Raw genomic sequence first — 13,045 nt, 5'->3', positions numbered from 1 at the left:
CTTCAGACAGCTGGATTAACGGACGCCCTTCAGACAGCTGGATTAACGGACGCCCTTCAACCTCCTCCCCGTTAGGCGGACTCAAAACCACAGCCTGATGCTACAGCTAATGGTCAAGAAGCGTTCCTTCCTGACAGTCGGCTGCTCGTCAGTGGAGGAGACAGTTACATGCAGCGATCTCCTCCACAGTATAGGGAGCTGTGATCTCTAATGTAATTGCTCATCCACATACAGAAGCGTTCCTTCCCGACAGTCGGCTGCTCGTCAGTGGAGGAGACAGTTACATGCAGCGATCTCCTCCACAGTATAGGGAGCAGTGATCTCTAATGTAATTGCTCATCCACATACAGAAGCATTCCTTCCCGACAGTCGGCTGCTCGTCAGTGGAGGAGACATTTACATGCAGCGATCTCCTCCACAGTATGGGGAGCAGTGATCCCTGATGCCATCATTTGTCCCCATACAGAAGTGTTCCTTCCTGACAGTCGGCTGCTCGTCAGTGGAGGAGACATTTACATACAGCAATCTCCTCCACAGTATAGGGAGCAGTGATCTCTAATGTAATTGCTCATCCACATACAGAAGCGTTCCTTCCTGACATTCTCCTGCTCGTCAGTGGAGGAGACATTTACATACAGCAATCTCCTCCACAGTATGGGGAGCAGTGATCTCTAATGTAATTGATCATCCCCATACAGAAGCGTTCCTTCCCGACAGTCGGCTGCTCGTCAGTGGAGGAGACATTTACATGCAGCGCTCTCCTCCACAGTATAGGGAGCAGTGATCTCTAATGTAATTGCTCATCCACATACAGAAGCGTTCCTTCCCGACAGTCGGCTGCTCGTCAGTGGAGGAGACATTTACATGCAGCGCTCTCCTCCACAGTATAGGGAGCAGTGATCTCTAATGTAATTGCTCATCCACATACAGAAGCATTCCTTCCCGACAGTCGGCTGCTCGTCAGTGGAGGAGACATTTACATGCAGCGATCGTCCTCATACAGAGTCGTCGGTTTGGGGCAGTAGATTGCAGTTTAGACCACATGATCTGCCGGCCAGAAAGGAGAATTGGTGGCCTCCACGAGTGACTGGATCACGTGACGAACGGGCGTTTTGCTCACTCATGGGGTGATCGGCAGCACATTTACACAGGCAGACCTTTGGCTTTAACCCCCTCCCGCCTGTCCATCACCTGGAGGACGTGTCACCTCAGTCTCTTGTATGTACACTGACGACACGCTGAAAGCTGGTTCACCAATAAAGGGATCAATGCTCGAATACGTTCCTCTTTTTTACACACAGACGTATTTAAAGGGGTCCTCTAACTTCAGTAAACGGCACTTATTATGTGGAGGGCGGTAATACCCGGCACTTCCTAATGTCTTGTGATTCTCCATGTTGCCTCCTGTGTCGGCTGGATTCACTTTTCCATCACATTATACCCCGCTTGTTTCCATGGTTACGACTAGAGATGAGCAAAGCGATCATCAGATGCCAAATCCGAACCCGCTTTGCTAAAACATTGGTTATAACACTGTACGGAGATCGTCGGTGTACAGTGTTAGAATGTATGGGCTCCGATGAGCTGAAGCAGAGTTCGGTCCCAAGGTTTTTCACTTTCGCATCAGAGGACGTCCGTACAGCATTATAGGTCCGCCTCGGGGGCGATCTACTGGTGACACTGGTTTATTACCACCAGGCGACTAAGGAACTCCAACCGGAAGATCCACTGAAAGCTTTAAATGGAGGAAGCGTCCGCCATCGGTGCGCAGGGTGACCGGCCGGGCTTCACCGATATTGTGCTGGTGGAGCTCCGGGGTCAGGATTGGGGATCACTCTAGATTCAGCCAGCCGCCATCTGCCCGGGGCTTCTACAAATACAGCTCCGTCACCTCCCTGAACATTGGGGGTTAGTGGAGGTGCCCATCTGCAGATGCCACCTGGATGCCGGCAGATGGGCATAAAGAGCCAACATTATGTATAGTAGGTAGAGTACCACTTTAATCCAGAATAATCCCTAATCCTTAGTTCTATTGTTTGCATGTGTAATGGTTTGCTGTCATATGAGTGCAGCTCTGGAGTATAATGCAGGATGTAACTCAGGATCAGTGCAGGATAAGTAATGTATGTACACAGTGACTCCTCCAGCAGAATAGTGAGTGCAGCTCTGGAGGATAATACAGGATGTAACTCAGGATCAGTACAGGATAATGTATGTACACAGTGACTGCACCAGCAGAATAGTGAGTGCAGCTCTGGAGTATAATACAGGATGTAACTCAGGATCAGTACAGGATAAGTAATGTATGTACACAGTGACTGCACCAGCAGAATAGTGAGTGCAGCTCTGGAGTATAATACAGAATGTAACTCAGGATCAGTACAGGATAAGTAATGTATGTACACAGTGACTGCACCAGCAGAATAGTGAGTGCAGCTCTGGAGGATAATACAGGATGTAACTCAGGATCAGTACAGGATAAGTAATGTATTACACAGTGACTGCACCAGCAGAATAGTGAGTGCAGCTCTGGAGTATAATGCAGGATGTAACTCAGGATCAGTACAGGATAAATAATGTATGTACACAGTGACTGCACCAGCAGAATAGTGAGTGCAGCTCTGGAGGATAATACAGGATGTAACTCAGGATCAGTACAGGATAAGTAATGTATTACACAGTGACTGCACCAGCAGAATAGTGAGTGCAGCTCTGAGGATAATACAGGATGTAACTCAGGATCAGTACAGGATAAGTAATGTATGTACACAGTGACTGCACCAGCAGAATAGTGAGTGCAGCTCTGGAGGATAATACAGATGTAACTCAGGATCAGTACAGGATAAGTAATGTATTACACAGTGACTGCACCAGCAGAATAGTGGAGTGCAGCTCTGGAAGTATAATACAGGATGTAACTCAGGATCAGTACAGGATAAGTCATGTATGTACTCAGTGACTGCACCAGCAGAATAGTGAGTGCAGCTCTGGGGTATAATACTAGATGTAACTGAGGATCAGTACAGGATAAGTAATGTATGTACACAGTGACTGCACCAGCAGAATAGTGAGTGCAGCTCTGGAGTATAATACAGGATGTAACTCAGGATCAGTAATGTATGTACACAGTGACTGCACCAGCAGAATAGTGAGTGCAGCTCTGGAGTATAATACAGGATGTAACTCAGGATCAGTACAGGATAAGTAATGTATGTACACAGTGACTGCACCAGCAGAATAGTGAGTGCAGCTCTGGAGTATAATACAGGATGTAACTCAGGATCAGTACAGGATAAGTAATGTATGTACACAGTGACTGCACCAGCAGAATAGTGAGTGCAGCTCTGGAGTATAATACAGGATGTAACTCAGGATCAGTACAGGATAAGTAATGTATGTACTCAGTGACTGCACCAGCAGAATAGTGAGTGCAGCTCTGGGGTATAATACTAGATGTAACTGAGGATCAGTACTGGATAAGTAATGTATGTACACAGTGACTGCACCAGCAGAATAGTGAGTGCAGCTCTGGAGTATAATACAGGATGTAACTCAGGATCAGTGCAGTATAAGTAATGTATGTACACAGTGACTGCACCAGCAGAATAGTGAGTGCAGCTCTGGAGTATAATACAGGATGTAACTCAGGATCAGTACAGGATAAGTAATGTATGTACACAGTGACTGCACCAGCAGAATAGTGAGTGCAGCTCTGGAGTATAATACAGGATGTACCTCAGGATCAGTACACGGATAAGTAAGTATGTACACAGTGACTCCACCAGCAGAATAGTGAGTGCAGCTCTGGAGTATATGCAGGATGTAACTCAGGATCAGTGCAGGATAAGTAATGTATGTACAAAGTGACTGCACCAGCAGATAGTGAGTGCAGCTCTGGAGTATAAATACAGAATGTAACTCAGGATCAGTACAGGATAAGTAATGTATGTACACAGTGACTGCACCAGCAGAATAGTGAGTGCAGCTCTGGAGATAATACAGGATGTAACTCAGGATCAGTACAGGATAAGTAATGTATGTGCACAGTGACTGCACCAGCAGAATAGTGAGTGCAGCTCTGGAGTATAATACAGGATGTAACTCAGGGTCAGTACAGGATAAGTAATGTATGTACACAGTGACTGCACCAGCAGAATAGTGAGTGCAGCTCTGGAGGATAATACAGGATGTAACTCAGGATCAGTACAGGATAAGTAATGTATTACACAGTGACTGCACCAGCAGAATAGTGAGTGCAGCTCTGGAGGATAATACAGAATGTAACTCAGGATCAGTACAGGATAAGTAATGTATTACACAGTGACTGCACCAGCAGAATAGTGAGTGCAGCTCTGGAGTATAATGCAGGATGTAACTCAGGATCAGTACAGGATAAGTAATGTATGTACACAGTGACTGCACCAGCAGAATAGTGAGTGCAGCTCTGGAGTATAATACAGGATGTAACTCAGGATCAGTACAGGATAAGTAATGTATGTACTCAGTGACTGCACCAGCAGAATAGTGAGTGCAGCTCTGGAGTATAATACAGGATGTAACTCAGGATCAGTAATGTATGTACACAGTGACTGCACCAGCAGAATAGTGAGTGCAGCTCTGGAGGATAATACAGGATGTAACTCAGGATCAGTACAGGATAAGTAATGTATGTACACAGTGACTGCACCAGCAGAACAGTGAGTGCAGCTCTGGTGTATAATGCAGGATAAGTATGTATGTACACAGTGACTGCACCAGCAGAATAGTGAGTGCAGCTCTGGAGTGTAATACAGGATGTAACTCCGGATCAGTACAGGATAAGTAATGTATGTACACAGTGACTGCACCAGCAGAATAGTGAGTGCAGCTCTAGAGTATAATACAGGATGTAACTCTGGATCAGTACAGGATAAATAATGTATGTACACAGTGACTGCACCAGCAGAATAGTGAGTGCAGCTCCGGAGTATAATACAGGATGTAACTCCGTATCAGTACAGGATAAGTAATGTATGTACACAGTGACTGCACCAGCAGAATAGTGAGTGCAGCTCTGGAGTATAATACAGGATGTAACTCAGGATCAGTACAGGATAAGTAATGTATGTACACAGTGACTGCACCAGCAGAACAGTGAGTGCAGCTCTGGAGTATAATGCAGGATAAGTAATGTATGTACACATGTACTCAAGCTGTAAGGAAGTTCGCTGTGGTCATTGCATGCATCAAGTAGACTGTAACCTATGGATTATATAGGTCCATGTACAGCACAGAGGAGGGTCATCTATTACCTGCAGTCAGCGGCAGCTCGTCCTCCTCCTCCAGGCACCTCTTCAGCCGTTTTGGGGCATCAGACGTTGAAGCACATGCCCTGCTCTGGAGGGAGCCGCTATACATGTAAATAGATTAAGGAGAATGCCAGGACATCAGAAAGTGATCAGCAGCCTCGTTCTCTGCCCCGGGGCCACTTATCAATACTCCAGATCCCATTCCTTGCTTACAATGGCGACTCTGGAGTATAGGACGGGGCTGAAATTGAGCACATACGGCTGTAGGACCCCCTCTAAAAGCGGACCACTAGCACTATGCCCTAAAGCAGGCATCCTCAACCTGCGGCCCTCCAGCTGTTGCAAAACTACAACTCCCAGCATGCCCGAACAGCCTAGAGGTATCAGCCTACAGCAGGGCATTGTGGGAGTTGTAGTTTTACAACAGCTGGAGGGCCGCAGTTTGAGGATGCCTGCCCTAAAGGGTAATACTGAGGAGCGGTCCGCACATGCGCACACACAGCAAGGATATCTCCTTCACCCATGGGGGACTCTCCAGGGACAGGAACACAGTAGAAGGTCTGCCGCTCCAGGGTCACGGGTCCCGAGAGGGAATGGAAAACCACTTCCTGATGTGGCTGCAAGAGGAGACATTGGAAGGATGAAAGCATTAGGGGGAGTAGTGGACGGAGGCCATCAGTCCATGCTGAGGGTAGTAGTACATCAGGTGTCAGGCAGGAGCACAGCGTCACCTCCACTGGTCAGGTCGGGATTGTGCTGGTCTGTAAGGCAACAAAAACAAAAAAAACAACACACACGTCTCTCTAAGTAAAAAAGATGTAAATCCCATTTATTGAAGTATGTTAATAATAAAAGGCGAATCCCCCTCAGACGCTTGCGCGTTTCGAGCTGCAGCAATCTGAGTAAGCGCCCTGGACTGCAGCTTAAAGCCTGCGAGGGTCGGCGGGGACGATGGCAGGTCAGGAAAGGTAGAATGAAGGTCACCCCCTCTGGACCTACCGTCTGGAGAGTCCGATGTCACTCATACCCATTGAGAAGTGATCTACATTATAGACACACATTTTTTGGGGGGTTGGAGGATTCAGCAAAAGGAAGTTACCCTTAAGTGTAATCCAATTTTTCCATTTCGCCCTCCACGACATCACTAAAGTGAGATGAACCAGAGGACACAACTAGGGTGGGCCTGAACCTCCACCCTGTAAGGTCCTACAAACACGTGAGGCTTGGACCAAGGGGCCGCAGATCTGCTGTATAGAGCCCAGGAGGCCGGTGCAGGATGAGCCCCAAGCTTTATGGAGGCTCCTTTTCGATCACTAATTGATCATTTTTCTTCATCGTGCCGGGAACTCGTTGCTCCGAGACCATGATTTACACCCCGAAACAGATGTTACATTTCCTGAATGATTGGGGTCTTCCAAAATATTACAGAATGCAACGTCCCTGTGCATCGCAGTTCACCTCCCCTTGTACTCACAAGCTGAAGGGTAGGAATGGGGAGCAGGAGCGCTGCTGTGGGGGAGAAGACTTCAGCTTGTGAGTCCAGGTGGAGACACAGCGGAGATCATCTACACCGGCCGAGAGCGGAGCTTACAGAGGGCTCGGTGCTCTGCGTTCTCACATCTCCTTCACACAGTGTCTCCCAGACAAAACAAGCTAAAAGACCTTCCATTTCATTTAGAATAGGGTTTTCTGTGCCACTAGGAGGCGACACTAGACTCCCGCAGACACCGAGCTAAATCAGATTGTACAAGAGATCTGGAGATGGGTCAGAACCAAGAACAGGTGGGACCCACCAAAAAGAACCAGCAATGTACCTACTGGGTGGGTGCTGTGTCCCCCAATGAACTCAGCGAGAAAAGGATTTTTACAGGTAAGCACAAAAAAAAAAAAAAAACAACTGATTTTCTCGCTTGTGTCATTTGGTGACACAGGAGACCATGGGACGTTCCAAAGCATGGGGAGGGAAGAGAAGACTAGAAGAAATCAAAGGCTGGCCATGAGATCCCGCACAGAAATATGGGGAACGGGTGCACGGGAACCCCGAAAAGGACAGCAAGGTCAGCCGGAGCGTAGAACGCACGGCCTCTTAGACTGGGCAAAAAGAGGAGCTCGAGGGGCTTCAGAAGATGTTGATAGCAGCACATAATATCCACAAGAAGGATAAGCTCATCTGACGGCTGAAGACGATGTGCGGAAGGTACTTCTGGATAACGAGGACCACAGAACTGCTGTTGGGACCTGGCCGTCTTGCATAGTAATAGGCCCCATGGAAAACTGAGGGCGTTTACTCAACAGAAAGGAACCTGTAGAATCCAGGTATGAGACCTGGCCAACGAGCAACAGGAAAACCCAGACACGACAGCACCAAATGTGTAAGTGTCAGGATGGGACACAAAAACCTGGAAAAACTGGAAGGAATTACTGGGCAACTGGACGAGGACTAGTCCTGTAGGGATCTCCCAGGAGACCCCCGTGGGCCAATCTGTAGAAGAAAAACAGCAAGGAGCCACTAATTTGTAAAGAGCCAGCATGAGAAGAGACTAAAAAGTATGAAATATGATCAAGACAGAGCTAAGGAATGGCCCAAGGGGACAAAAAGCCACAACGGGAACCAGAGGTAGAAAATGAGAAACCATAGACAAATGGGGAGTAGTCAGAGGAGAAGACTGTGTCCCGGGGATCAATAGCCTCCGCCACTGGAGTGATGCCGGATCCAGGACCATATGACGGGCATTAGACAGCCTGAGGAAGCCGAGCAATACATGAGAGCGCACACATACACTGGATGGCAGCATACATCTCTGCACCCCCTAAGGAGCAGGTACAGTGGAAGACAGAGAGGCTTGGCGGGAGACTTCTAACAAACTGCCTGGATCAGGAAGACCCAACTATAGGCTGAAGAAGACCACCACCGGAGGGGTGTAGACGAGTCAGACCATCCACTGCCTGAAGGGGACAATGCGGTCATCAGCGGAAGCACAGATTGGTCCGAGATGGGAGAAATACTTCTCCAGGAGAGAATGTGAGGACTACGTCCGACGTCACAAAAACACCAGAGAAAATCTGGACACAAGAAAAAACATTGCAGGCGTTCCAGAACAGTAAGGGTCCATTCACACGTCCGTTTTTTCTTTCCTGATCTGTTCCGTTTTTTCAGGAACAGATCTGGACCCATTCATTTTCAATGGGTCCTGGAAAAAAATCGGACAGCAGAATCTGTGCTGTCAGTTTCCGTTGTTCCGTTCCGCATGTCCGTTTAAATATAAAACATGTCCTATTCTTGTCCTGAAAAATCGGATCCTGGACCAATACAAAGTCAATGGATCCACAAAAAACGGAAGACATTCGTATGTCATCCGTTTTATGCGGATTCCGTTCCTGGAAATTAGGCTTCCTCCCCAGTATTAAATGTGCCCCCCCTCCCTCTATATTCATTGGTGGCCAGTGCGGCAGTGCGGATTCCCAGTAAGTTTTCTACAGATCTGATTTTCACTTCGTGAAAAACTCAGATCCGACAGTATATTCTAACACAGAGGCATTCCCATGGTGATGGGGACGCTTCTAGTTAGAATATACTGAGAACGGTGTACATGACTGCCCCCTGCTGCCTGGCAGCACCCGATCTCTTACAGGGGGCTGTGATCTGCACAATTAACCCCTCAGGTGCTGCGCCTGAGGGGTTAATTGTGCATATCATAGCCCCCTATAAGAGATCAGGGGCTGCCAGGCAGCAGGGGGCAGACCCCCCTCCCTCCCCAGTATTAAATGTGCCCAGTGCGGCCTCACCTCTCCCCCCCCCCCCCCCCATCATCGGTGGCCAGTGCGGATTCCCAGTATTAATAAATGTGCCCAGTGCGGTCTCACCTCCCTCCCCCCCCCATCCCATCATTGGTGGCAGCGGAGAGTACCGATCGGAGTCCCAGTTTAAATCGCTGGGGCTCCGATCGGTTACCATGGCAGCAAAGACGCTATTGCAGTCTTGGCTGCCATGGTTACTTAGCAATAAATACAAGCATTATACTTACCTGCGACTTGCGATGTGTGTCCGGCCGGGAGCTCCTCCTACTGGTAAGTGACAGGTCTGTGCTAAAAGCAATGCGCCGCACAGACCTTTCACTTACAAGTAGGAGGAGCTCCCGGCCGGTCAGACATCGCAGCTCGCAGTCGCAGGTAAGTATAATGCTTGTATTTATTGCTAAGTAACCATGGCAGCCAAGACTGCAATAGCGTCTTTGCTGTCATGGTAACCGATCGGAGCCCCAGCGATTTAAACTGGGACTCCGATGGGGGGGGGGGGCGCAGGGAGGCGAGACCGCACCGGGCACATTTAATACTGGGGAGGGAGGGGGGTCTGCCCCCTCCTGCCTGGCAGCACCTGATCTCTCACAGGGGGCTATGATTCGCACAATAATTGTGCGGATCACAGCCCCCTGTAGATCGGGTGCTGCCAGGCAGCAGGGGGCAGTCATAGACACCGTTCTCAGTATATTCTAACTAGAAGCGTCCCCATCACCATGGGAACGCCTCTGTGTTAGAATATACTGTCGGATTTGAGTTTTCACATGTTTCCGTTTTTTGCGGATCCGCAAAAAACGGATGACATACGGAAACATTTTCAGGAACAACGGATCCGCAAAAAACGGACCGAAAATCGGGATGTAGAAAAATACGGACGTGTGAATGTAGCCTTAGGAGTATGGACACTGGCCATGTAGACAAACAATCGGGGGGGGCAGAAAGTCGAAAGGGTGCTGCGTTCCGGCAACTAAACATCTATTAGCATTGGCAACATGCGACAGCAGCATAGTCCCGTCCAGTGAGGGGGGAAGCAGTTGAAGCACAGTTATGTGCCCTGAATAGGTGTGTCCCCTACATAAGGACATGTCACAGTGTTAATGGTGTCACGGCATCAACAGTAGCGCCAATGTCCCACTTAAAATAAGAACCATGTGGTGGACCAAGGTCACAGAAACCAGGGCGACCCCTGCAATAGTGCGCGCCAGAAGGGAACGGCTCATCAGCTGTAGCATGCTGGCTGATACAAACACCTGGTCAGAGAATGGAAGCCCAGCAGGTGACCATGTCCTCAGGAACGAGGGGACAGAGCAGCTAAAACTGCAAGAGCAAGCATAGAGACCATTGGTGGTGTACAGTGAGCTGGAGATCCAGAGGGAATGTAGACGCCATCGCCACACCTCGGAGAGAAGCTCCAGCACATGGACCGGCACAGAAGGCAACGTGGTAGAAGCCACAGAACCAGAACATATATGGTGATGGCACCACACTCCACCTGATGAGGCCACCATACAGAAGGAGCCACGGGATGTAGTACGAACCCAAATACTCCAACCAGGGGGGGGGGGGGAATGTTCATGGCATGAAGTGTCGTGAAATCACAGCTAAGACGAGATCCCGTCAGAGGGAGAATAATCATGGGTGGCATCATGTATAGATCGTTTAGTCACAGGGTGCCCCCGTTATAAAACGTAGCCTTTAATAATTGTATACGTATAAAATAACAAACTCCCACAAAAAACAACACAAAGGGAAAAATAAAAAGGACAAGGCATGAGTGGATATACACCTCGTATACTCTGAGGAAATGTACCGTAATGTAGGCAGGATAGTCGCTCTTGGGTCTATCCCTGAAAATGACCCTTTACTGCCTAAAAAAACAGAATGGCCGCCCCGATAGGGGTGATCCCGTGTTCAGGAACCTCCTAAAATGCCCTAGACTGACCCTATTAAGGGATGGAACGGGCAGAGCCAGATCGGAGGCCCAGTTATATAGTGGCCTAGTCTTCGGTACATAAGGTGTAGAACAACCACTGCTCGGCGCGCACTGTACACCAAGGACAATACTGCAGGTCGTCGTTTACGATAAAACAAATCTGTTGTGGAAAAATTGTTTATCCTATGGGAGATGAGCAGATTCATTCGCATTGCGCAGTAACTTTCGCACGATGGTCTGGTCGTCCCGACCTGTAGGTGATTTGTGCCCGGCCTGGTATTCCTGTGTCATGGCGCTGGCTGAGGCAGGAGGGACGGGGACTGTCCAACAAAGGTTTCTTCATCCACGAGGATAAGTGCGGCAACGGAAAGGGAGCGAATAAGTGTGCGAACGCGCGAATCATTCACATCTTCACCAGCCAATCACTTCATACCATAACCTGTCTCCCCATTGGTCATGATTGTAAGACCGCCTTCCAGCCAATCACCTGTCTCCCCATTGGTCATGATTGTAAGACCGCCTTCCAGCCAATCACCTGTCTCCCCATTGGTCATGATTGTAAGACCGCCTTCCAGCCAATCACCTGTCTCCGCATTGGTCATGATTGTAAGACCGCCTTCCAGCCAATCACCTGTCTCCCCATTGGTCATGATTGTAAGACCGCCTTCCAGCCAATCACCTGTCTCCCCATTGGTCATGATTGTAAGACCGCCTTCCAGCCAATCACCTGTTTCCGCATTGGTCATGATTGTAAGACCGCCTTCCAGCCAATCACCTGTCGCCGCATTGGTCATGATTGTAAGACCGCCTTCCAGCCAATCACCTGTCTCCGCATTGGTCATGATTGTAAGACCGCCTTCCAGCCAATCACCTGTCTCCCCATTGGTCATGATTGTAAGACCGCCTTCCAGCCAATCACCTGTCTCCCCATTGGTCATGATTGTAAGACCGCCTTCCAGCCAATCACCTGTCTCCCCATTGGTCATGATTGTAAGACCGCCTTCCAGCCAATCACCTGTCTCCCCATTGGTCATGATTGTAAGACCGCCTTCCAGCCAATCACCTGTCTCCCCATTGGTCATGATTGTAAGACCGCCTTCCAGCCAATCACCTGTCTCCCCATTGGTCATGATTGTAAGACCGCCTTCCAGCCAATCACCTGTCTCCCCATTGGTCATGATTGTAAGACCGCCTTCCAGCCAATCTTTATGGGGATTTCAGATAATCGCTCAAAGGGAGTTCCTGTTAAGGAAGAGAACACTAAATGTAGGTCCCAAGGAGGAACCGTAGGCCTGACTATAGCTTGGTTTCTCCGAGCCCCTTGAATCTTTTTATAAGTTCACAATCTGCCAATCTAGTGTCTAAAAAGGCACTCAAGACAGCTACATGAACTTTCATTGTAGTGACCTCTAGCCCCTTGTCTAGGCTTGGAAAAAATGTGGGTGATTCAGTCAGCACAACCCTGGATGTAGGTGCACGTCGCTATGGCGAAATACATATACAAACGCAAAACACAAATGCAATGGCACTCAGCAACCAGCACTCTGCCCTGCCTCCATGCTGGATGAGGCATTGGTGTACATTATGGCCAAAGCGTAATAAGCCACTCACCACGTCAAGGTCGCCTCTATGAGTGGTCCCTAACACTAGTACCTACCTGTTATGGGCCATGACAGCCACACAAAGTCCAGGGAGCGCAGGTACAGCATGCATGCCAGGCACACTCTGCTTTTAACCCCGTCCGGTGCCGTGACAGCTTTCATCGGATCCAGGGTTAGTACCAACAAGTACTAACCCTAACCCTGGTCTAGGCTTGCTTGAAGGAAATCAAGGATAACCGGTATGTTCAAGGCTTCTGGATTTCCTAGCCTATTTCTAGAGAATTTTAAAAAGGCTTCCCAGGCTCTACGATATATGTTAGACTTAATGGGCTTTCTACTTTCTAAATAGTGGAAATTACCGAAGCTGAAAGACCTTTCTTTTAGCAATTCCCGTTCAACCTCCAGGCCGTCAGACGTAGCTGTGC

At 48.7% G+C, this 13,045-nt stretch overlaps 1 protein-coding gene across 1 annotated transcript in view; it reads right to left on the bottom strand.

Annotated features, from left to right (window-relative positions):
* LOC121004788 (minichromosome maintenance complex binding protein) overlaps positions 1–13,045 on the bottom strand; it is a 119,192-nt gene that overhangs the window by 91,013 nt on the left and 15,134 nt on the right. The window contains exons 5-6 of the mRNA XM_040437148.1: positions 5,803–5,905; positions 5,292–5,399 (exon numbers count right to left, since the gene is read on the bottom strand). Coding sequence (XP_040293082.1) covers positions 5,292–5,399; positions 5,803–5,905 — 211 coding nt within the window. The remainder of the gene's footprint in view (positions 1–5,291; positions 5,400–5,802; positions 5,906–13,045) is intronic.

Source organism: Bufo bufo, chromosome 6, assembly GCF_905171765.1.
Source record: "Bufo bufo chromosome 6, aBufBuf1.1, whole genome shotgun sequence".
In the NCBI taxonomy this organism is placed as follows: domain Eukaryota; kingdom Metazoa; phylum Chordata; class Amphibia; order Anura; family Bufonidae; genus Bufo; species Bufo bufo.
The sequence above is the reverse complement of the archived record's forward strand: the minus strand, read 5'-3'. Positions and strand labels throughout refer to the sequence as shown.